The sequence below is a fragment of the Acomys russatus genome, chromosome 24, assembly GCF_903995435.1.
Source record: "Acomys russatus chromosome 24, mAcoRus1.1, whole genome shotgun sequence".
In the NCBI taxonomy this organism is placed as follows: Eukaryota; Metazoa; Chordata; class Mammalia; order Rodentia; family Muridae; genus Acomys; species Acomys russatus.
Genome location: NC_067160.1, coordinates 15,536,137 through 15,562,533, shown reverse-complemented (window position 1 = coordinate 15,562,533; position 26,397 = coordinate 15,536,137). Strand labels below are relative to the sequence as shown.

The window sequence follows — 26,397 nt, the reverse complement described above, 5'->3', positions numbered from 1 at the left end:
CTGTCCGCTCCTCCCCCCTTTTCTCTCCCCTCCCCTTCCCTTCTCTCTCCTCCCCTCCCCTCTCCTCTCCTCTTCTCCTCTCCTCTCCCCTCCTCTCCTCTCCCCCTCCCCTCCTCTCCCCTCCTCTCCTCTCCCCATCCCCTCCTCTCCTCTCCCCTCTCTGAGAGAGCTGTATCAATGAGGGTAAGGATGAAATGTAGTGAGCTGAGAAGCAGTAAGTGGGAAACAAGGAATGAGATGGGAGCCGAAGAGCTGGCTCCACGGGTAAATGCACTTACTGACCAACCTGATGACCCTGAGGTCACTCCCCAGGACCGACTTGGCGAAGGAAGAGAACAAATTTCTGCAAGTTGTCCTCTGATCTCCATATGTGCACTGTAGTACAAGGAAGCTCTCTCTCTCTCTCTCTCTCTCTCTCTCTCTCTCTCTCTCTCTCTCTCTCTTTCTCTCTCTCTCTCACACACACACACACACACACACACACACACACACACACACACACGGAGGAAAGTAGGCTCTCTGAGATGGCAGCTTCTTATCCCCAAAAGGTACTGTATGTGCTTGGCAAATAATGCTTCCAATTATTCAAATAAACTTTAAAAAAAAAAAACTTTCAAGCCACGTGTATCAGCCCAAGCACTTCTGGTAAATTCATATTCCAGACATTTTCTTCATATTAAAAATATAATCAGTTCCAATAGTATAAAATGCTTTCTTACCAAACACACTTTTAGGGGAAAACTAGTCTGCTATAAAATACTAGAAATTACTTTGTATGCTAACTACTATATTTTTATTTAGATCTTGTGTCGCATGCTACAAGAATCCTCAATAACTCCTTACCCCCAAATTCTATGTACATGCCTATACACAAACTCTTAAACAAAGAAAAAAAAAGTGTCCTTTTCCCAGGTTCATTATGGAAAACAGGATTTCTTAAGATTTTGTCAATGTTGGGCCACAGATCTTAAGATAACAACACGAACAACATTGTAAGCACTGTTCAGCCAAAGAAAGTACCTTCAAGATAGGCTCTGGAATGGTCCCATTAACACTTTAAGGACAGAAGGAAGGCCGTGATGCTGGGGGCAGGAAAGCTAGGACAGAATACATATCCCAGCATACCTTGCCTCTATCGGGGACCACAACTCCCACAGAGCTCCGCTCGCCCACGAGGGCTCCTGGTTGCCGGGACTTGTAGTTCTTTGGGGGTGTTACAGGCTCCGCCCCAGGATGTGAAGTGCAGTTGTCCAGCTTTTTCCAAAGAGGAAATACTTTGGGCCCCGGGTCCTGTGTGTATCTGTTTTACCTGCCAGCTTCTCTTTTACAAAAGGTAAGTCAAGGAGGTGTCGCCCCTCTCCGCCGAACGTCCAGGACTCTACTTCTGTGAGCGAAAGCGTCTCGGTGCAGCTGTTTGTCCCTTGGCTCTCGCCGTAGCGGCCACCGCCCATCCCTCTTTGTGTGTCTGGGAAGCCGCAGATCGGCGGTGGCGACAGTTGAGGAGGGACGTTCCGGGAAAGTTGCCGGCCAGAGGGAGCTTTCTTCACCCCGCCACCTGACAGGTGGGTCGGCCGTGCTTCCTTCAAGGGCCTTTTGCTTTCGATGGCGTCGTCGGAGCTCGCCGGGCCGCCCGATCGATCGTGCTGACAGTGCCGTCCCTGTGACTCAGGACGGCCTGGAGGGGCCACCGTGGCTCTTGGCAACCTTTCGGGACCCTCTGCGGACGGCCCGGGGCCTCGGGGGCTTGCCCTACACTGGTCAGGCAGCCCCGGGACACACCGTAGCCCGGACCGCGCCCTCTTGGCCTTAAGCCCAGGGAGAAAGTAATTCCTTAAGCTTTGCCTAGTTTTTTATTTTTTAATAAATAAAGGTCACTGCTACTTGGGTCCGTAGCATGACCAGGCACCTTGCGTGTGTGTTGGAGGTCGCGGAACACTGAGGGGTTGTAACACCATTCTAGACACTTTCCTCTTCCCCGGAGTTTTAAGAAAATGGACCTGTCAGTCACGGAGCAGGCCTGTCTGAGGATGAAGGAGCTAGCTGATCACCTGTGTTTAGCGGGACAGACAGACTAGTTATCGTTGACTGAAGAATTTCTTTCATCTACATAGCAAGTAGCACTGGTATACTTATTGACAGTTGGCCCTAAACAGAAAACAGTATGTTGAGCCTAGCATACGGAGTACTGTGTATTGGAAGCTCTCTTCAACAGCCCTTACTTACAGTATGAAGCTTTTTACAGACCCAGAAAGGGTGGATGAGGAAACAGGGGCTCTCGCTTTTCAAGTTTGTTCAAATAAATTGGCTGGGACTTTTTGTCCACTATCCTGCCATTCTTTCTGAAGTTTTGTAGCCCCTTTTTCATTTACAGTAGATGGAATTTGCCTCTTTATCAACTTGTCCTTAATCCAGATTTATTAATTGTGTTCCTAAGGGATTCTTCCCAAAATTTCAAGAGGGTTTTCTCCCAGTTTCCTTAATGTAAAGTATGTAATCCTGAAATTCTGTGGAGAGAGACACTGACAGAGATTAAACCAGTAATGTCTATAAAGGTAACAAATTCCCGGCTCCTACCTTGCATTCAGCCCTGAGGTTACTTTTCCAGTGCAGAAAGACCCTACTTCATCACTTCTTTGGTTTGTTGTTGTTTGTTTGTTTTGTTTTGTTGTTTTTTCGAGACAGGGTTTCTCTGTGTAGCCTTGACTGTCCAAGACTCACTTTGTAGATCAGGCCAACCTGGAACTCACAGCGATCTGCCTGCCTCTGTCTCCCAAGTGCTGGGATTAAAGGCGTGCGCCACCACTGCCTGGCTTCATCACTTCTTTCTAATAGCCAATATGAAGTCCTGTTCATGTTTGCATTTTCCATTTTGCATGATTCGTTTACACACCGTCAGTTCTATCAGTTTAATGTTAGGGTTGTCATGCTGTGAAGGTAACAAAAATGGCAAAATCACAGTTCCCAGATTCAAGTAGATGACAGTCTAGTAGGAAACATTTCAGGCCCATTCACAGATAATCATGAAAAAATACCACAAGAAGGGGTTGGGGTGGAAATACTGTTTGGCTGACTGTTATGGAACTTCTATATGGGACTTAAAAGAACTTTTAGGAATCCCCTGTCTAACCATTGGGTGTTTTGTTTTTTGTTTTTTGTTTTGTTTTTTTTTTTAATCAAGTTTCTAGGAACAGATGCAGACATCTCTGTTAACAGTTTTGGTTTCATAGCTGAAGATACAAGCATGCTTTTAAGCCTGTCTTGCTGTGTATGGTCCAGGCTGCCTGGAACTCCGAGTCTTCCCGCCTCATGTCTGGAGAGCTGGAATTACAGATGTGAGCCATCATACTCGGCAAGGACTCAAGCTTAATGCCAACAGTGTCTTCTGTTTTCAACACTAGTTACGACTTCTATTATCTACTAGCCAAATGCAGAGTTATCAGAAAACATTGGTTCTGGGGTGTGCTAACTGACTCCTCTAATCCCAGCACTGCAGAGTCTGAGGCAGGAGCATTGCCAGGAGTACAGCCCAGGCTACATGATTTCAAGGGCAGCCTGGCTACAGAGTGAGACGTTGTTAAATCTGGGCTTAGGAGCAGCAAAGTGCTCACTATGTGCTAGCTATTGTGCTCAAATTCTGAGCAGTGTTTGCTCACACTTGTTTACAATCTTTTCTTATGTTTTAACAGTATGCACATAGGTTTTTATTATTTTAAAAGTAGAGCTCGTGTGTTCTCCTTAGGTACCACTGAAATGCTTAGCCTCTTGGTATGGGTCTTGAAGAACTAACTGGTTTTTTAAGCCTGCTGCCTTTTTTTTTTTTTTTTTTTAAATCAATGTAATGATTATTGCAAATGCTGGTATGCTTTTTAAGGTCGCAACCATGTCGGACAAAAGTGAATTAAAAGCTGAGTTGGAACGTAAGAAGCAGCGGTTGGCCCAAATCAGAGAAGAAAAGAAGAGGAAAGAAGAGGAAAGGAAAAAAAAGGAGGTATGTTTGATTCACTAAAGCAAACAAAACCCTTCAGTACGAATAAGGACCTTCTGTTTCAAGTACTTAGACCTTCCTGTAATATCTTCAGAATAGCTGCAAATCCCACAGTTGCTATTGTCAGTGTGGCGGTATCAGTGAGTATTACTTTGAAGCCAAGTATAGGAAACCGGTACAGTATGATGTTTTTAATGGGCTAAAAGTGTTTCATATAGTTTAATGCATTTCTGAGATTTGAGTTATGGAAATTGAATTTACTCATGTAGTCTTCTAGGGATATATTTTTTATGCAAAGTAAGTATCATCTGCATTATAGTGTTTTATAAGATAGCATATATATGCATATAGATAACAAATTAGTTTACTGTGATAAATTCATTATCCAGATATTTTTCTTTCTTTTTAAGGAAATTCTTTTTATTTTATAATGATTAATTTATTTATTGTTTATACAGTATTCTGCCTGCATGTGAGCCAGTAGGCCATAAGAGGGCGTCAGATCTCATTGTAGATGGTTTTGAGCCACCATGTGGTTGCTGGGAATTGAACTCATGACCTTTGGAAGAGAAGTCAGGTCTGTTAACATCTGAGCTATCTCTCCATCTCTAATTTGCTAGAACGATATTACTGGCAAACTGAACTATATATAACAATTTATATGAGTAGAGGCCATGAGTCAGTCATTGAAATATGTGAAATATGTGTGTTTGATAGTACCAAAAGGTAATTTTATCTTCTGATTTTTTTAAATCATATGTAGTAATATACAAATATTACAAATATACATTAGCTCTGAGCTGGACATATTTTACTTGTCTCTCATTGATAGTTAACACATTATTCCCCATGCAGTTTTTTCAGGAAGATTTGTATACCTGTATTACAGATACTCTTCCATAGCTTTCCCTAGTGCCTGTTGTGCAAGTTTATGTATATAAATGCCTGAGTAACAATAGCCAGGACTACAAGAAGACAGGTAGACCTCTCTTAGGAGCTAGAGAAAAAGCAATGGCGGGAAAACCAGAGTTTATCACAGCGACTCAAAAGCCGTATGTAGCGTTGTTAAGACAGTTCGAAGGACTGTAATTGGATAGTTTCCTGCTTTTCTGAACCTTTCTGTGATACACAGAAAAGGGCTGAAGCTTTGAAGTAAGTATTTGATTCACAGATAACTGATAAAAGCGTAGTTCAGGCTGGCGGAGTCAGTCCCAATTGTGTTTATTGCCTTCAGTACTGAGCGCAAACTTGATTTGTTTCTTACAGGTGGCCATGAGTGGCCTCTACAGGATAATTAATTACTACAGGATTGGTGTCTAACTTAAAATCCTTAAAACACGAAGAGCTAATAAGCTGTGAGTCTACTGTCTTACACACAGTGAGGGCTTAGCTTGGTAGCATCTCTTTTGCTATATTTTGATGAAAATAAGTTAGTATGATATGAAATATTGTGACTTATAAAAGTCACTCAATATATGAATAATAGTTGTCTACTTGGCAGGCTTTTTGCTGGAAACTTAAGCTTTACTCGCTTTTTGGTTTTTGTTCTTGTTTTTTGGTTTTTCAAGACAGGGTTTCTCTGTGCAGTAGCCCTGGCTGTCCTGGACTCTTTGTAGACCAGGTTGGCCTCTGCCTCCTGAATGGTGGCATTAAAGGTGTGCGCCACCATACCCAGCTTTACTTGATGTTTTGTATTCTCTAAGGATGTTGGGATTTAGATTTTGCTAAAATTATATATAAATGGGTAGAATAAAAATTGACAAAAATTTTCCTCACAAAAATATTTTGTGTTATTTAAAAAATAAATTTTGATTTTAACCAGACCCAACTCTGTGTTTTTATTACTAAAGACCTGAGAGCTGGCTTTAATAGTGCTCGTCTGTAGCCCTATACTTGGGATTTCTCAAGTCCATAGGGTTGAGGCCAGCATGGGTAACACAAAACCAACCAACCAAAACAGATAAAATAATGATAATGTCTATAATTAAAAATAAAAAACAAAACTTTTCTCTAGAAAAATTTTTTTTAAATTGTGTGTGTGTGTGTGTGTGTGTGTGTGTGTGTGTATGAATGCTAGTGCCCAAGGAGGAGTCCAGAAGATTTCCTGTAGCTGGTGTTAACTGAACTTGGGTCCTGTGTAAAAGCGGTATGCACTCTCAACCACTACGTCATCTCTGGAGAGTTTTTGACAAATAGTCTTTGTATAAATTCACTAGAAATTTTATGTAGAACTTAAAATTTTTTTCAACAAATCTGTCTATTCAGGGTTTTTGTTTTGTTTTGTTTTGTTCTTTTTCTTTTTTGTTTTGTTTTTGAGACAGGGTTTCTCTGTGTAGACTTGGTTGTCCTGGACCTACTTTGTAGACCAGGCTGGCCTTGAACTCACAGAGATTTGTCTGCCCATGCCTTCCTGGAGTGCTAGGATTAGAGATGTGCACCAACACACCAGTCTTACTTAATTCTTAAATTTCTTTAATTTTCCCCCCTTCTGTCATAACTTATAACTAAGATTTTTTTTAACACTAGTGTTGGAGACTAACATGGTTCCTGTCTATGGTCATCAGTTTCATACTATAGAGAATTGGAAGTTGACTGCTTTTTAAAGATGTATTTGCTTTTTAAAGTTATTTATGTATTTTAAGAAAGACCCTTGTGGATCTCTGAGAATTCGAGGCCAGCCTGGTCTACAAAGCAAGCGCAGGACAGCCAAGGCTACACAGAGAGACAGACCCTTGCCACTTAGCCTTGGCTGACCTGAAGCTTGCCACATAGACCAGGCTGGCCTTGAACTTGGGGAAATCCTCTGAACTCTCGGATTATAGGCGTGAGCTACCATTCCTGGATTTTTTGAAAATATATTTGTGGAGACACCGTGATTATATATAAACATGAATCCCATTAGAATTATTTCTAAAAGAACTTTATATTAAAAACTAATTTCATCGTAAAAGTTTACAGTCATCACTTTATTTAAAAAGTGATTTGATATGAGGCTGGAGAGATGCCTCAGTGGTTACGTGCACACACTGCTCTTCCAGAGGGCCAGGCTTGATTCCCAGCTCCCACATGGCAGCTCACAAACATTGCCAGCTCCAGTTCTGGGCTTCCAACTTCCTCTTTTGGCCTCCATGGGCACCAGGTGGTGCACACGCATACGTGCAAGCTAAACACCATACACATAAAGTAAAATCAAAATAAAACTTTTTAAATAAATACAAAGTAGTTTTATAAGTAAAAATGTTTCATATTATACATAAAGTTGAGTTTCTGACTTAAACATTTTAGACGGATCAGAAGAAGGAAGCTGCTGCTTCTGTGCAGGAAGAATCTGATCTTGAAAAAAAAAGAAGAGAAGCCGAGGCGTTGCTGCAAAGCATGGGGCTGACCACAGACTCCCCCATTGGTAAGGGTCTGAGTACATCTGCTTACAGAAGGCAGGCATATGTTCTGTTGAGCCCAGACATACCTGAGCTCGGTTCATTGGTTTGATGTGTTTTGCATATTTTCTTTGCCTCATTAATCTTGTCATTTACTTGAAATTCCTTTTTTCCCCAGATGTATCAGTACATAGTTATTTTATTTGTACAGGAGGTAAATATTAATGCCTATTAACACATAACAAACTACCAGTTGAATTTTCTTGTTTAAATCAGTAATTTACTATGCACCATTGCTGTGTTAAACTTAAAGATGGGTATTTCCTAATCTTAACTGTGTATTCCTTTTTGTAGTCTAGGCAAAGATATACTAAGTCAAAGTTATCACTAGTAAAAGCAGAGGAGCAGGAAGAGAAATTATAGTAAGAGACATAATACTAGTTGCTTCTTCTGGCAGTAATTTTACTTGGTCTTGTTCTTTTTCCTAGGTTATTCATTTTGATAGTTATGCTAGACCAGCAGGCTGTGTAGAAGAGATATTGGGAATAGTCTAGTTACACATTAAGCATTAGGTGTTAGGTGCTGCTACAGAGAATGCATCTTAGTGTGGCATTTTGTCCCTTAGGGACCTGGCACTTCAAGGTTAGTTTTTGAGTTAATATCTTTGTGTGTTTGTGTGTGTGATGTGTGTTTGTGTATGTGCAGGTTGGTGCCCATGCATGTAGAAGCCAGAAGACAATCATGGGTGTTATTCCTTGCACGCTACCCTCTTTCCTGACCCAAGGCTCTCAGAGTAGGCCAGTATTCTGGCTAGTGAGATCTACGGGCCTCCATGTCCCCGCCTGAGATTACAAGCAAACACCATTCCAGCGGGTTCTGTGGTTAGAACTCAGGTCTTCATATGTATACAGCAAGCAAGCGCTTTACCCGCAGAACTGCCTCCTTAGCCATGTTTTCACATTGTTGGGGTTTGTTCTATGATTTTTTTCTTCCTTGTCCCCCTGGCCCCACTTGGACTTCCACTTCACTGACTTTACTTGCTCATATGTCTTAATTCATAGCCCACCTCTGTTGCTTCTTGAAAGATCATCTTTACAGAAGTGGAGGAGGGGGCTTGCCCTCTTTCTCCATTTCTAATTCTTTTCCTTCCTGTCATACATGAAGTAACCACTCTTGAATTTTTAGAATATATAGGTCTTCTGAGTGCTCATATTTCTAGTGTTTTTCCTATCTATGTGAGTACACATTTAATATTGATGACATCGTGTTGTCCGGTTGTGTAGTCCATATTGTTGCCTCTCTAGCTCGTGATTCCATTATGTTTGTTGCCCCAGCCACCTACTTCTATATGCCTTGGGTTGCTTCAGTCTATTTTATATTATAAGCAACACTGCAAAGAATTCATGTCTTCCCTTTGAAGAATAGAGGTTTCTCTGGGATATGTCCAGGAATTGACTTTGCTGTGATGTTTTATATAGGCTTACCTAGGTTCTGCTTCTCAGTCTCAAGAGTGGCTACAAATGCTAGCCTCTTGTATCCATGTTATAATTGAATATTATCCAACTTTCTAATTTTTGCCAACTTGATTGGCATTTCTGTTGCTGTGATCAAATGTCACGACAAAAGACAGCTTACAGAAGAAGCATTTATTTTAGCTCACAGTTTCAGGTTACAGATGGAGGGAAGTCAAGGTGGCAGGGACTCGGGATAGTGAGTCACATTACATGCACAGTCAAGGGCAAGGCAAAACGAATGCATGCATGCTGCTCGCTTGCTTGCTCCACTCAGTTTCCGCCTTTATACAGTTCTGAAGTCCCAGCCTGGAGAGTGGTTTCATCCACATCAGTTAACTTCCTAAAGACAACCCCCCAAAACATGCCCACAGACCAGCCTAATGTAGACAGCACCCCACTGAGATTCTCCCCAGGCGACTCTAGGGTGTGCCAAGCTGACACTAAGCTGAGCACTGTAGGCCATAAGCCCAGAATGTTTTAATGCGTACAGGGAAGTGACTGCCTCTCCTATAGCTGTCAGCCACTCGGCTTTCATATTCTGGGATTTGCATATGTGTTTTATTTTGCTTGTGTATTGTTGAGGTTTTTATGTTTTGATTTGTAGACTTTTATATATTTTAGGACTTTTATCTGCATGGTCTTTAAAAACAAAACAAAACAAACAAAAAAGCATGCCTTTAATCTCAGCACTCAAGGAGGCAGTGGCAGGTAGATCTCTGTGAGTTCAAGGCTGGCCTGGTCTACAAAATGAGTCCAGGACAGCCAAGGAAAAACATGTCTTCAAAAACCAAAAACCAAAACCAAACCAAAACAAACAAAAAACCCCCTTCTAATCGGTTACCTGTTGGCTCTATTCTTAATCTTTATTGAAGAGAGTTCTTTAATTTATGTAGTAACTTCTATCAGTTACCTTCTTGCTGTATAGCCCTGTCTGGATCTTCTGTGTAGACCTGGCTGCCAGTGTACGTAGGCCTTCCGTCTGTAAAGATGGGAAAGGAGAGCCTTTTCATAGAAGGAATGTGAGCCAAGATCTGAAAATGGAAAATGTTAACGTGTGCTCAGAGCAATAGCACATGTTTTACTTTGGGTGACAAAGTAGACAGAGAAAGAATGTCAGGAGTGAAGGGTGAGGCTAGACCTGAGGGACGCTATTGTTGGGAGGCACTTGACAGGTTGTTACCTAGGAAGATGGTGTGATCAGAAGCCCATTCCCAAGCCTGCTTTATCAAAAGTACTCAATATTTTTTTAAATTAAACAGTGGATAGGTAAATTGTTTCTTTAAAAGCTGTAAAACGAAATGTTAGAAATTTGCCGGATGGTAGTGGCGTACTCCTTTAATCCCAGCACTTGGGAGGCAGAAACAGGCCAATCTCCGAGCTCAATGCCAGCCTGGTCTACAGAGTAAGTTTCAGGACAGCCAGGGCTGCACAGAATAACCCTGTCTCAAAAGAGAGAGGCGGGGGGTAGGGGGGGGGGTAGGGAGGGAAAAAGAAAGAAATTTGAGTTTCAAAAATCGGTACTGAGCCTGGAGGGGTTGGACAAGCATCAAGCAAAGGCTTTCTTAAGTAAAACTGTTCATCAGAACTGCACCTGGCCCCCAATCATGCGTGGTGTCGCCTCTCTTAGGTGACACTTGAGTTTTGAAAGTTAACTCTGAGGCAAGATGATTAAAGTGAAAATATCCCTAAGTCAGCTGTTTCTAGCCAGGAACAGGCTGGTTTTGTCTTAAATAGAACCGGAAAAGAAATGGTTTTAGCTGGGGCCAGGAAGCACAGGGGCCATGTTTTGTATCCATGTGGCGCATGCGTGCTTAGACTGAGCCATAGGAGAGCGGCGCGCCTTCTGTTGCTGTCTTTTCTGACAACAGAGCTGTTTAAATCTTCTTACTGTTGGGGCGGTGGCGGCATACATGCCAGGCGGGGGTGGGGTGGGGTGGTGGGGGGGACGACACACACACACACACACACACACACACACACACACACACGACTGTGAAGTCAGCTCTTTCCTTCCACCTTCACGTGGGTTCCGGGGATGGAACTCGGGCCTCCAGGCTTGCACAGCACCCGTCCTGAGGGACCAAGCTGTCTTGCTAGTTCTTCCTTACGCCATTGTTTTGTTCTAAGTGTAGACATGAGAGAAAAGGGGAGAACGAAAGAAAGAAGTATTGCCAGTCCTCAAACCCTGAGCTTGATGTTTTTGCTAAATTAGACTATGGAAAGACAGTATAAATAGCTATGCTTTTTTTTTCTTTCTAATGAAAATGCATTTTATGAATGTGAGTGGTTACTGAGTTTAACTTTTTTTAATATTTATTTTTCTTTTATGTGTGTATGTGTACCATGCGCATGTCTGCTGCCTGTAGAGGTCAGAAAACAGTGTTGGCCACCATGTTGGTTCTGGGAACTGAACTGGGATCTTCTGTGGCCTCGTTAGGGTCACAATTGCTGCGATGAAACACCATGAGCACAGCAGCTTGCGGAAGACAGGGTGTATTAAAGCCTTATGTTCCCGCGGCACTGTTCAATTGAAGGTAGCAGTCAGGACAGGAACTCAAGCAGGGCAGGAGCCTGGAGGCAGCGGCTGATGCAGAGGCCATGGCGGGTGCTGCTTACTATCTCGCTCCCCACGGCTTGCTCAGCTGCTTACTTATGGACCCCAGGACCACCAGCCCACAGTTGGCTCCACCCGTAAAGGGATGGGCCCTCCTTCATCAATCACTAATTTAAGAACTGCCCCATAGGCCTGCCTGCCTCCAGCCTGATCTTATGGAGACATTTTCTCAATTGAGGCTCCCTCCTCTCAGATGATTCTAGCTTCTGCCAGCACATTCTATTGAGCATAATGTAAAGTCACGTGAGATCGTGTTTACCAAAAGAGGGTAAGCTGATTAACACCGAATTAATATCTTTAATAGCTGGTGTGGTCTGGACTGGGTTTAGGATTTTAACCTTTCCTTTTCCTAGTCAGATCACTCTATGTTTTTCCTTTATTTCTAAACTATTTTCCGTCTCTTAGCTGACTTAACATAATGAAACCAACAAAGGGCTAAACACATCATGATGATCTTGTTGCCTTTAAAAAATTAGGCAAAAGTGGGGCATGCATGGGAGGACAGGAGTGATGGCTCCGCAGGTAAGGTTCTCTAACTCCAGCAGAGGACTTGCCTTAGGGCCCAGCGCCCATCTAGGTAGATGACAAGGGCTTATGGCTCTAGGGGATCTGATGCCCTCTTCTTACCTCTCCCGGCACCTGTATTCACGTGCGCATACTGTCACATAAACATACACACAATTTTTTTAAATCTTAAAAAGTAATTAGGCAAAGTTCATTTCATAATCCTTAGACACACACTTTTAACCCCAATGTTAATGTCCAATGCTTATTTATAATTTGTCATGAAGAATACAAAATGCAGATAAAGTTGTTGGGGGTTTTCCTCCCAGCGATCCACAGTTTAAAAAACACACACACAAATAAGCTGGCTCAGCAGTTAAGAACACACGTTACTCTTGCAGAGGACCCCACTTCAGTTCCTAGCACCCACGTGCTGCCTCACAACTATGTGAAACTCCAGTTCCAGGGGATCTGACTGCCTCTTCTGACCTCTGAGGGCACCAGACACACATGAGATGTAGGGAAAACACTCATCCACATAAAAATAAATACGTAGCCTTTCAGTTTATATCATGACTTATATGGGTCCCTGTTCTCTCTTTACTAAAGAATTTCTTGGGTAATTATCAAATATATTTCAAGTTTGGAAATGTAAAAATATTACTCAAAACTCTCTAATATGATTTCTTTCTTTCTTTTTAAATTCAACTAAAAGAAATCCTTTTTCTTTCTTTTATGTAGTATTGGCTAGACTGGAATACACAGAGGTCTGCCCGCCTCGTGCCTCCCAAGTGCTGGGATTAAATGTGCATACCACCATGCTTGACTAATTTTTTTTTTTGATGTCACTAATAAGGCATCTCAACATATTCACTGGTAAATTGTTGTTTAGTTGGCTAGTTGACTGGTTTTTATCTGATATTCTTAAGATTTATTTATTTATGTATATTTATGTTTTGTCTGCATGTATGTCTCAATACCCAAAGAGGGCATCAGATTCATTATAGACAGTAGTGAGCCACCATGTGGTTGCTGGGGATTGAACTCAGGACCTCTGGAAGAGCAGCCAGTGCTCTTAACCAGTGAGCCATCTCTCCAGCCCCCATGTCTGATATTCTGGAGAGCAGAACTCTCTCGTTTTTAACTCTGGTGCCAGCACAGGCTAGACTTTAAATATCTGTTCAGTTTCTATTAGACCATGTCTTTCTACTTGGAAAGGCCAAACAAAAGATACCCTTCCTTAAGATACTGTATGCAAACACATAGCAGAAACTGAAATTTAAATATTAAGTCTAAGCATAGCATTGCTACTTAAGTCTCACTTTATTGTGTTCCCTTTCTGAATTTTCTTGTAGCTTTTGGATATTTTCGTTTTTGTTTTTGTTTTTGTTTTTTCGAGACAGGGTTTCTCTGTGTAGCTTTGGCTGTCCTGGACTTGCTTTGTAGACTCACAGAGATCCTCTGGCCTCTGCCTCCCTGAGTGCTGGGATTAAAGATGTGCGCCACCACGCCCAGCTAACTTTTGGATATATTAAATCATATTTTTAGAGAAAACACTGTCCATGTTGCCAGGTTGTTTTTTTTAAGATACAAAATCAAAAATATTTATAGAAGTTTAATAATGTTTCAGACAGAACTTAAAAAAAACAAAAAAACAAAAAACAGAAGAAACCAAAGAACTCCTTCTTATTCCAAATTTAATGTTTCTGTTTCTTTTTTTTTTTTTAACCAGTTCTCTGAAACAAGCATTTCAAAGCACAATTCAATAGCTTTTTACTGATACAGTGACTCTGAGACACCCAAATAAATGGCTGCATTTTGCAGCAGCCTTTGCACCAGTAAGAGTGGGAGCCATCTGTTGAAAGCAACAAGTTATCCCACTTAGATGAAAATACCTTCTGCTAGCTCCCACAGACACTGTGCACCATTACTGGAGAGGAGTTAGCTAATTATCCCAGGAAAATGCTGCCTCATCCAAAACTGGAAGTTCATAGTGGATCCAAGGCATCTTATATTTGAGCCACTTAAAAAAAAAAAAAAAAACCAACTATTTTATTCAAATTAGCAATCTTCAGCAAGATACATAAAAAGAAAGGGCTTCTAAAACAGGAACATGAGCTCTGACATCAGTAACCTGACTACCATACTAAAGTTATTAAGTGTTTATGAATAAAATTATATTAACACATATAAAAACCTCCTAACTTAAAAATCAATAGTGAGGAACCACCACAGATGAAAGTTACTTGGTGAATTTTTTTTAATGCACATTTTTTAAAATGTCAGAAAAGAATGCTAGCTCACAATAGATTCTTACCGAATGCCACTGTCACTATCCTAGGTAGTTAAATTCTTAAAGTGGTGGCTTATTGGTGCTAGTATTTTTATGCTGTTTAATTTTAGCTACGCTTCTGTATGAAGCTATAAGGTCTATGAATACTATACAATCCTTTATTGCCATATAATACTTATAAACATGATCCTGCTCCCCAACGAAATGAGTTATATGTTGTATATATGTATATAGAAACGCACATGCGCATGCACACATACACACATGCACACACACACGCACATGCACACACACACATCCACTTGGTCTTACTGAATTTTTAAAGAGCTGTGTATATCAGTAGCATTCAAAACCCAGACAGAACACCCTTGCTGTATCAATGAGGAAGTTATATAAACTTGGCCAGGCATGGTGGTGTACACCTGTAATCCCAGCACTCTGGAGGCAGAGGCAGGTGGATCTCTGTGAGTTCAAGGCCAGCCTGGTCTATAAAGCTAGTCCAGGACAACCAAGGCTACACAGAGAAACCCTGTCTTGAAATCCCACCCCAAAAAGAAAGAAAAACAAAAACCAGGGTAAAGAGGAGACTGCCTCTTTGACACATGGCTCTTGTTTTGAGGCGACTTCCCCTACTCTGGAAAATGTTTTGCTTTTAGATATTTGAAATATTTAAGAGTATTTAAGCTTTCTAGTATATCATGTAAATGGAAAATATGTTTTACAAATAGAGGCATACTAAAATAATGTTTGCATCTTAGGGGAGAAAAAAACAGAAATGTTGGTAATTTTGCTTAAATTTGCCATAAATAGGTTTAGAAATATACCCTCCCTGTCCAAAATCAGCTTAACGTGCTTTCCAGCAACAAGTCATTCTTTTACCATTGTGCAGCTTAATTTTTAAGATCTGTTTCATGACAAGGAATGTTGGTTCTTAATGATATTTTAATACTGCAAAATTATTTTATCAACTTCATTTAAAAGCTTAATGCTCTAAATTATATTGAAGAGATTATTCTTAATGTTAATATTCATTATCAGAATAGAGGCATTGTAAATGGAGAAATTAGTATTTCAAAGTTAATATTTAAAGCAGTGTTCCTTGGAAAGACAAAGAACGCAGATAGCTTAGGTGTTGAGCCGTAGGCTGGGAGCGCGCGTGCTGACCCCCAGGGGCATGATGTGCGAGTACTCTGTGCGTATGGATGAGCTGGCCAAGAGACCTCATGGCTTTGGATTGTCCCATAGGCTTATTCTATCTGTTTACTGTTTTCTGCCAGTGTTCTCAACCCCTGTGTTCACTTCCCACACCTGCCTGCCTTTTCTATGCCCTTCGTCTTGGCAGAATCTTTTTTTTTTTTTCAGAGACTTGACAACTACGTATTAATGCTTATGGTAGTTTCAAAGCCAATTATATTTACAAGCTATCCTTTAAAATGAATTCCAGAAGTGAGTCTTTTCTAAAATTTGCTAGCTCATGAGTTCAGGGTCTTTCTCCTCCTTGGATGCTTGCTTTTATTACTTAAGAAGTTTGTCAAGTCTGAGAGTCGCGGTTTCAGCTCATTGAGTAATTACTCTATTCTTTTTTTGAGACTAATCAAGTTACTAATTGGTAGTCAACTAATGTTCTCATTCCCTTGTTTTCTGTTAACATCCAGTGATAGTAATAGTGATGTGCATTCTTCACATTGCCCGTTCTGAGGTGCATTATTGGTCAGATGAAGTTGCTCAGCTAGACAGCACCTAAGCCTTTGTTAGCGTGTCCTCTCCATCACCTGCCTTACACTGCCGCGGAGCACTGAGAGTATAGTTTTGGGATACTTGGGATGGAGATGTTTATCTACTTGTACATTTAAAGTCATAGTGATATTTCTCCTGGCTTAGTCACCATAGAATTTGGTAGCCCCGTCACTCTTGATTTATTTGCTTATTTTCTAGACTGGGTTAATACATCTATTTATGTACATGTAATTACTATTTAATCTATTTCTAAAGAACCTTGCTGACATTTGTAATGCAGTCTTAACAAAGTGAGTTACTACTGAACCTATTGATTAGAATCCGTGATAACTGAAATCACCTGAAAGAGAAGACAAGGAACATGGAAACTATTTCTGATGCATCCCAACAGATAAATAGATTAATAATAACCGTACTCTTTTCCCCAGCCTCCCTTATATACATCTGTAAGGAAATTAGTTTCCCAATTGTGAGATTATATATACAATTTAAAGGACACAGACTTTCTGTTTTGAAGATCTTTGGTATGGAAATACGGTGCCTTGCTCTGATTTAATAAACATGTATTTGTGTTTACAGCACAGTAGACAAGCAGCTGTTACACAGTGCTATTCCTGTGTGCAGCTGAGTTTAGACTAGCAGGAGCCGCCCAGTGAGAGGGACAAAAAGATAAGGAAGCGGGCTTTAGAGAAGCAGAAGGGTTATGCCCTTGCTGTCTTACTTTAGATACATTCCTGTTTGGCCGTATTGAACTGTACAAGCAGCGCCTAACACAGAGCCAGCCATAAGTGAACTGTATCATGTTTCCTGTGGTTGTGTATTTGTTTCCATTACATTTAATCAGAATATTAGAAACATTGTTTTAAAAATACTATTTCAATACTGAAATATAAGCAAGAATTAACCCGTTAGCTTAGAAAGCAAACATTCTAGCTATGCTTTTTTTTTTCTTTCCACATATTACTAATTATATAACTAGGAATTTACCTTCTGTTTATTAGACTATTAAGTGAAGTCAGTGCAACATAAAATGTGTTAGTCACTTAATGTTGCACACTGAAAGATTATTTTAAAAAGATACTTGGGACTGGGGACATTGATGGTAAAAATTTAACCAGAAGATGGCAGTGATGAGCCTCCTATACCTCCTGCTACGGTAATCAAAAAGTTTTCCAAATGTCATAGCATGAAATGTGCACGTTTAACTGCTGTTACATAGTGTTGAGACAGTGGAGAAAAAAAGTTGCTATTGTTTTATGTACTGTGAAGAGTGTGTGTTTTTCTTTAAGAAGGGATTAAGAATATTTTGGGTGTCTGTATCTTTGTCTGTACGTTCAGTTTTTTCTGAGTACTGGGGTAAGGAAGTTACCATACATGTTGCCATGTGTAGTCTGCATGTGTCGCCTTTTGTTATGCATTGTGTTTAGAGCATGCTGTTTATGGCCTGTTTGCATTTCCCATCCAAATTGCTAGAAACTAATGAACATTTTAAAGGAGCCATTCCTTTAGCCGCGTCATTTCTCTAAGCTGCCTCTTTTCAGTAGAGAGAAATGTATTCATTTTAAATACTGATTTTTTTTTTTTTTTTTTGAGGCACCAGGGATCAAACCCAGGGCCTTGCACTTGCTGTACAGGCCCTGAGCTATATCCCCAGCCCTAAAATTGTTTGAAAGAAAAAAAAAAATTAGACAAAGGTTTAAAATTTTAAAACAGCTCTTGGAAACCAGAGATTAAATTACTTGAAGCTTATTTCAAAGTTTTAATTTTGGCACTATACTCAGTTAACCCATAAAAATGATGTCTTATAGGAGTGACACCGAAAAGGGGAGGGGAAATGTTCTCCTTTGAACTTAGTGGCCGCTTTGATGGTGCACAAGATGAAGCTGCATCTTTCCATTGTCTTATCTTACAAACCCAGAGAGCCTGACTGCATCTTGCCAGGGGAGCTGCATGAGCCTTCAGCATGGTTGTTAACCTTGTCTTTTCCCCTTTCTTCCTACTGTTCATTTTCACCCTTGTATTTTTGTTGTCTGGTTTGTCATTATTTTTCCCTTTTTTTGTTTATTATTTCATGTTAAATTATTTTTGAAACGCCATAAGCTGAGCAACCTCTCCGTGTAGTAACAGCGGATACCTGTCTATTTCACTATTTAGTCCCTCCTCCTATGTCTCCATCCTCCAAATCGGTGAGCACGCCAAGTGAAGCTGGAAGCCAGGACTCTGGGGATGGCGCCGTGGGATCTAGGTATGTAATTCTCTTTTAATATCTTAATGATACAATAGAATGCATTCAGTGCCAAATGCTGTCAGTGCTTTAGAGGGAGCCTAAATATTTATGTTGACTTATTGCTTACAGCACAGAAATTCTCTGTTGTAAATTGGGTTAAAAATTTGCAGCAGTATTTTAGCTGTCACATGGTAGTAGTAAATAGTTTAAGTAGTTAAGTGGTTTCTATGATAATTTATTTTTAAAAAAGAGGTGTTCGTTAATTTAAACTTGTTCTGTTTAAACAAATGTACCGGTTACTTTGTGAATGCTCTGACTTCGAATAGTGTAAGACATCTTTGTTGTGCTTAATTCCCCCCTTGATAGTGGAGCATTGAAACAATTCAGTTAAGCAGCCTAGTTCTCTTCTGTTAAGTAGCTAATTCTGCCAAATAAGATTTTTTTAAAAATCATAACACAAAATACAAAATATCAGACCTGGAAAGATGGCCTCTTGCAGAAGACCCGGTGAGGTTTCCAGCACTCATGTCTGCCAGGCCACAGCCCTCTGTAACTTTAGTTCCAGGCCATCCAACCCCTGACCCCTGCAGGCACTGCACACACACTGTGCACTACAGACAAGCATGGTGCACACACATGCACACACACCAATAAAACTCTAAATAATGTATAAAGTGTCAGTGCTAAGGAAAGTACTGCCAAGAAAATACTGGTTTACCTACAAGTTTCACTGAGCTCATGTCCGCCTCATAAACTGTATTCCATGTTTGTTTTAGGATGCTCCATATATGTTGGAACTTGCTTTCCAGAAATTCAGTAATGTATCCTCTTTTTCTAAAAGCCACACTGGGGACCAGTTCTTCCTGTGTCCTACTTGTACATGGCAGTAGGCATGTTTTTATTACCAGCAGCCCCATTGCTACGGCTGAAATGAGAGTAAACACAATGGGTCACTCCACAGCTGATTCAGAGTCCTTATGTGCGGCTAAGAAGTTAGGTATCCTGCCCAGGAAAATGTCTTAGCCTCATCTTAAAGGCTGGCTTATAGCTCAGTGACCAGGGCGTAGCTAGCATGTGCAAGGCCCTAGCTCTTGGTCCCGGGCACTACAAGAGAAAACAGTTATTAAGATTTCTGTTTTATTTTTTCCCTTCTGCATATGTGTGCATGTGCCTTATTAAAGATAAAAATAGACAATAAAATATGATAGAGAAAGCAAACAAACAAAAACCCAGAAACAAACCCTGCAAATAAAAGGAGTTGGATGGCCGGAAAAAAAATCAATGCTGTATTCTGCTCTAAAATAATCAAATTATCACTAACAATTAAAAGGTACAAAAGTAGGATGAAGCGGGGCTCAACAGCTAAGAGCACATATTGCTCTTGCAGAGGACCTAGACGTGGCTCCCAGCATCCACACAGAGGCTCATAACCAGCTCTAATTCTAGTTCCAGAGAATCTGCTGCCTTCTGACCTCTGCTGGTATTAGGCACACATGCACTGGACAGACATAAGTGCAAGCTAACATTCATATATGTAAAGATAAAATCTAAAAATAAAAGTACAGAAAGTTTGCCAGCTTGAAGCTGAAATGTGCTTTCCAAAAATGACAAATCTAGCAATGCTGTTGTTGTGGGTTAACAATAACTCCTACTTAAGGAAAAAAAAAACACCTTTCTTTTGACAAGTAATATTACTCCTAAAATATAAATTGTAAAGACAGTTTAATCTAAATTAATTTTTAGGGCTAAAGTTATATTATTTACGCTTCCAGGCTTTAAGGTTTTTTTGTTTGTTTGTTTTTAAGATTTATTTATTATATATACAGTGTTCTGCCTACTTGTATGGCTGAAGGCCAGCAGAGGGCACCAGATCTCAGTAGAGATGGCTGTGAGCCACCATGTGGGTGCTGGGAATTGAACTCAGGACCTTTGGAAGAGCAAATGGTAATCTAACCTCTGAGCCATCTCTCCAGCCCCACCTTTTGTTTAAAAAAAAAAAATAGGGTCTAACTGTGTAGCCTAGGTGGCTTGGAATTTGCTCTGTAGATGAGGCTGGCTTCAAACTCAGAGATTCAATTATTTCTGTCTCCTGGTGCTAGGCTAAAAGGTGTGTGCCACCGTGTATGACACATCCATATTATTTTATGCAAACTTGTCAATATTCCTTTAAATATTTAATATTTAGATATTTTCAAGTGAAAAGTGTTTTTCTCTTCTATAACCAACATTGTAACAGTGAAAATCTTTCTCAACATAAGTTATTATATTTACTAAACTTCTTAATATTGCATATTATCTTTATTTGAATAATCTATAGTTTATGAGCTCATTGTATCTCATTCAAATAGGAATAGAGGGATTGTTTTAAAGCATTGTCAGTAAGTTTGTTTTTAAGAGTACTATGTAACACTTTATTTGTGTGTAGAGCAGATAGATATTCATTAAATTGCCAGCTTTTAAATTCTGTGATTACCACATAAAATAGATTTTCTGCTTTCACAGACTGCCACTCCAGTAATTGTATCATGAGCTTAAAGATGCTTTTTCAAAAACACTCAAAGGAGATTTTACTATCTTATGCTTACTGTAAAATGTATTTTATGACTTTCTGTAAAATAAGAAAATAAGTAACTTGATGATTTTAAGTGTTTGCTCTTATTAGAGAAAGTAAACAGTTTTTGTCTAAGTGTAACAGGAAAGAACTTTCAGATTTTAATTCAGAGTGTCCTGTGAAAGCACTGACTCACCTGCAAATAACTTTCAAGAAGGCTAAGTTTGTCCATTTTACACATACAAATAGAAATCTGAATTTTGTTGAGTCATCTCCAAGTTCCATAATGGGAAGATAATTTGTAGATGCTTAAAACAGCAATAAAATAATGCATTTTAAAATACATTGTATTTAAATAGAATACTCAGATCTGAAAGTAAAATGAAATGAGCTCATATGGAGCAGAAATGATCTTGAAAGAGTGAGAACAAATGTCACAGGAAATGTTTGAAGATGTGTTAGATGGACCTGTACACTCAGCTGCATTTTTTGGCCAGGATGGTCTAAGATTAGTCCACACAAAGAACAGGGAAAAGATAGAATTGACTTACAAGATAGGATGCTGTCAGATAACTCTTTAGATGATCAAGATTTCTGTTGGTACTGCTGATAATTTATGAATAACTGTAAAAAGATGAGCTGTCCGGTTTTGCATGGTGGAAGCTGTATTTCATCATCTCTGCTTACTTTCTCAATCACTTCTGCGCTAAATTTAAGTGATAGTTATTTGGTTAGGTAATCCATGCTTATTCGTTTCTTTTTTTCTACTTTTGATCAGTTTATTTCTAAGAATTAGGATTGTACTTTATGTGTCTAAAGAACCTTTTAATATATATAACCACACATTTTGAATGATGTATTTTTTAGTGCTGGCCATATTCTGAAATGAAGTTTTGCTCAACTAAAATGACAACCTCAACAAGGAGGTTTTATGTCCCTGGTCAGCTAGCGCCCTTGTGTGTTGTAACAGCTGTTGACAGAGCATTCCTTGGAGACCATCTCATCAAACTGCTTTGGTTTAACAAAGCTTATGTTTGTTGCTGTTCATTGCTCAGTACAGAGTAGGTCTTCACTGGGCCCTCTTTTCTTCACTGTATGTATACACCCTGTTTAAATCCTAAGATCCTTCCACAGAAGAGCAAGGGGTTCATTTATTTTATCTAATTGGTTTTTATTGATAAATAATGCAGGCAAGCTAAGAAATCATTTGTCATATTGAATATTATAGAACTAAAACTAGTTGTATGTTCTGTAATGTGAGAAGCAAACTGTCCCACAGAATGCTAGGACTAAATGTCTACACTGAGCCTTTCATGTGGAACAGTATTGCTGACGTACAAGAATGCCTGTGCTCATAATGACTAGATTTAGCTTAGGTGGAAAAGATCAGATACAAGCTGTTTACCCACTAGGCAGTGATAAAACATCACTATTTATTTAGGACTGAGATTTTCCTAAAAGTTAGGCAAATTCTTTTGAAAGGAATTTCCCCCCCTAGAAACAGAAGTCTTTAGCTCTTTTCTAAAGCAGTGACATGTAAGCCCAAGGCAGTGTTTAACCCATGACTTACAGCAAGGTCACATTTTTGAAATGTTAGCTATTTTGTATCCCAGTGGGGATAGTCTTGGTTTTCTTACCAAAAGGCTTATGTGTTGACTCATTTCCTTTACCAGTATGGCAATTTCCTGCACACATTTAAAGCTTTGGGCAAGATTAGAATATGCTAACTGTTTTTACTAATTTTTTTTTCATTAGGAATCTTAAACCTTTTAACTCTTTCATAGCCTACTTTGTTTATCATCCATAAATATGTATACTTGGTTTGTATGCTTTAGCTATTTGTGTCCCCTTTTGTGTTATACTAGTTTCCCACATTCTGAAGATGTACTGAATTATTCTGTTGTGTATCTGCGTCTTTAACGCTTGGTGCTTATTGTGTGCACTGGAACACGGGAGTTAGACCTGGTGTTGGGCTTTGCTCTAGTCTTACTAACCAGCTCTCGTAGTGCTTCGTTGCAGTAAGTGGTACTTTAGTGTTGGCTGTTCATAGGATGCATTTGCTTGACTAACTTCTGACCTTTTTTACTAATGCTTCATGGTTGTCCTACAACCACTTAGGACGCTGCACTGGGATACAGACCCATCAGTTCTTCAGCTTCACTCAGATTCCGACTTGGGGTATTGCATAGATTTATTATCTTCCCTCTTTAATGATTAACTTGCTTCTTTGTGAAACTGTCCTAATCTTAACTTTGCATAAGTTTCTAAAATTGTGTCTAGTTAAGAGTTGTATTTTACTGTAGCACTTCATTTATCCTTTTCTAATTAGTCTTCATATGTGGTTTTCTAGGTACCATAAGTTTGCCTGCTTAAATGGCAAAATTCTTTGTTATTTCCATTTTTGATACACTTTTCTAAGATATACTAAACATTTTTCAGATTTAAATATATATATATATATACACACACTATTTTTAATTGACCCTTTTCTGTTACTTGATATGAAAATTAATTTTTCTATAATAAAATTAATCACTGAGTTTAAAGTCCTGGAAGGAACAAGATATGTTAGTCTCTATGCTATGGCCCTGAATTTCTGTTTATTTGTTGCATCACTTGTTCATTCATTCATTCTAGGCTCCAATACAAATTAAGAATATTTGCTGTGGTTATTGTTTGTGACTAAGACAGCTCTTCTCCATTGGTAGTTTGCAGCTCCTGAAACATGCAGTCATATGTCTGAGCATCTGAAGCAAGAATAAATAAGCCTTAGGTTGTTACATATAGGAAAAAAATCTCTGAGCTTCTTGTTCATTAGCCACAAGACCACTCTCTGGCCACACCAAGTCTTCTCCCTCCCCTCTCTCCCTTCCCTTTGGTTTCTTGTTTTCAGTAAATGTAGTGTTTGGAGAAGTGAGGTATTACCTACCTCTTCTACAAATCTTAGAATTTAAAAACTTTTCTTCTACTATTAGGTTTCTTGAACTTTCAGGTTAGTAATTTGCTCCTAGAGCTGTTAGCCTGCCCTCTCTCTTTTTTTACCTAGGTAAGCAAATAATGTATCTAATGGTTGGCATCTTAAAAATTAAGAGTAAGAAATTATTACTTCAAACTTTATTCTTAGACTTCTCTAGATTGCTTCGAGTCTCCTTAAATTTTGCCATTTAATTATTTGATGGTACTTTTTCCCCTAAGGCTAAGCTATTCCTAAGGTAGAGAACACATTAACAATGTTCTATGGCTCACATGTAGTACTTTAGAGCAAGAATTGTTTTGTTTTTAATTATGCTTTTCCTCTTTCAGGATAGTGTCTCATGTAGCCCAGGCTGGCCTCAGACTACTGAATCCTATGTGCCTGTCTCCCAGGCACTTGGACTGCAGATGTGCACCACCATGCCTGGCTCACAAATTAATTTTTCCAGTGTGTTAAATTTATTGCACTTTTTTCATAAAGAATCTAATATAGTTGTTGAATAAAATGGGAACATGTTTACTATGTCCTAACAGTGGCATAAAACAGTGTTTATGAAACATGGGAGACATTTATTGCAGATACTAGGGAAGTTGCAACAATATTGATATTGGATGTCCTCTCAAGAGATTTTTATCATTGAGGACTTTTGGCAGGTCAGAAGCATACTTTAGCTTATAATTTAAATACCAAATAATCAAGCAAAAATCTCTGGAATAACTAATAAGAGGTATTTTTCTCTTGGTCTGTATTTCAACTCTTCTGTAGTTTCATATATTCAAGACACTTGTTACTTTAGGCTTAGAATATTTCAACATTAGTTTGTCCACTGTGAATGACAAACAATATTGACTATGTAGAAATTGAAAAGAATTAAATAATTTATTTTAAAATTCATACCGATGTGATTCTGATGTCTACCAAATGTAAGAAATAGAAAAAAGGCTTCTCTGGGCTGTGGAGACAGCTTGGGATAAAGACCCTTGCCGTGCAAGCCTGGCTCTCTGTGTGATCCCTGGAACCTACATAAGGGTGGGTAGAGAGAAATGACCCCACAGAGCTGCCCTCTCACCTACACACATGTGCACACACTCGCATGTGTACACACACGCACGCACATATGCACACTCGCATGTGCACATACACACTTGCGAGTGTACACACACATGCACGTGCGTGCATGCATGCACCACATATGCTCACACACGCTATAAAAACTTATTTAAAGAAAAAAAGAAAAGGCTTTCAACAGAAACCTACTTTCAATCTTAAAGTCAGTGTCTGCTAATGGTAGTGGAACTAGACAAGGGCTGGGTGAGGTGCCGGCCTCTTGCAGAACTCCGCCATCATAATTACTAGTTCTTACAACCTAGCAGCCTATTCTCAAACTCCTGTCTGCTCAGACTGTTACTACCTAGACTCTTGCCCTAATAAATGACACTACTCAAACTTTGAAATGAAAAATAAGTACCCTGAGTGATTCAGAAATATCTTTTTTCTGTGCTACCTTTTAATCTTTTTGCTAAAGTAAAGCCAATTCATTGTTCACCTCACATTTCTCAAGTTAAGTGGGGTTTTAAATCTCAGTGCTAGGGGCAAATAAATATTCAGTTCTTAATTTTAAAAGATAACATGCTTGACATAATTAAAATTTATCATTTTTTTGTATTTAAAAGCATTTATATTTACTTATTTAGACGAGGACCTATTAAGCTTGGAATGGCCAAAATTACTCAAGTTGATTTTCCCCCTCGAGAAGTCGTCACATACACAAAGGAGACTCAGACCCCAGTTACAGCTCAACCCAAAGAAGGTGAGTGTCTGACCTTAACATGGCTGCTGTTAGGACTGTTAGTGGGTAGATGCGGAGCTTTTTCTTCTTATCTTTTATGTTTGATGTTTAGGGGGTGAGGGAGTGTGGTGTGTGCACACGTGCGTGAACATGCCGGCCAGAGGAGGGCGGGGATCCTGCTCTGTCACTCTGCCTCATTGCCTGAAGACAGGCTCTTTCACTGAACCTGGACTACACTGGCAGCTAGCAAGGCCCAGCTATCCTCCTATTTCTGTCCTCTACAGGCGCACACACACATGTGGGCCTGCTGGTTGGTTTGTTTGTTGCTTTTTAAAATGTGGATCCTGGGGATTTGAACTTAGATCCTCATACTTGCCACAACAAGCACTTTACCCACTAGCCATCTTCCTAGCTTTGACATTTTCTTAGAGCCCCATTATAAGCTAACAATGCTTCACAGTTTCTGTATTTACATACATATCTTTTTAAGTCACATTGTAATGAACTCACAAATTCAAAATCCCACACAGCCAAGCTAAGATAGCTCCTCAAACATTTACCCAGTGGTTTTCTACTATTTATTTAAGACTTTTAAAGGCCAGAGAGATGGCTCAACAGTTAAGAGCACTGGCTGCTCTTCCAGAGGGTCCCGCTTGAAGTCCCAGCACTCATATGGCAGTTCGCAACTTTCTGTAACTCCAGTTCCAGGGGATCTGACACCCTCCCACAGACATGCATTCAAGCAGAATACCAATGCTCATAAAATAAAAATAAATAAGTAATTTAAAAGTTTTTACTTTCTGGCTTTTTATTGATTTAAATTTAAGTCCAG

At 39.6% G+C, this 26,397-nt stretch overlaps 1 protein-coding gene across 3 annotated transcripts in view; it reads left to right on the top strand.

The window, feature by feature from the left end:
• Positions 1-1,228: 1,228 nt before the first annotated feature.
• The window catches only part of Dync1i2 (dynein cytoplasmic 1 intermediate chain 2), a 50,101-nt gene continuing 24,932 nt past the window's right edge, over positions 1,229-26,397 (top strand). The window contains exons 1-6 of one of the 3 annotated variants that reach the window (XM_051167173.1): positions 1,369-1,562; positions 3,872-3,988; positions 7,271-7,388; positions 18,179-18,269; positions 22,921-22,980; positions 25,471-25,586. In XM_051167173.1, coding sequence (XP_051023130.1) covers positions 3,881-3,988; positions 7,271-7,388; positions 18,179-18,269; positions 22,921-22,980; positions 25,471-25,586 — 493 coding nt within the window. In that variant the 5' untranslated portion in view covers positions 1,369-1,562; positions 3,872-3,880. Of the gene's footprint in view, positions 1,334-1,368; positions 1,563-3,871; positions 3,989-7,270; positions 7,389-18,178; positions 18,270-22,920; positions 22,981-25,470; positions 25,587-26,397 lie in introns of those variants that run through there. The other 2 variants (XM_051167172.1, XM_051167171.1) reach the window with 2 other exon arrangements.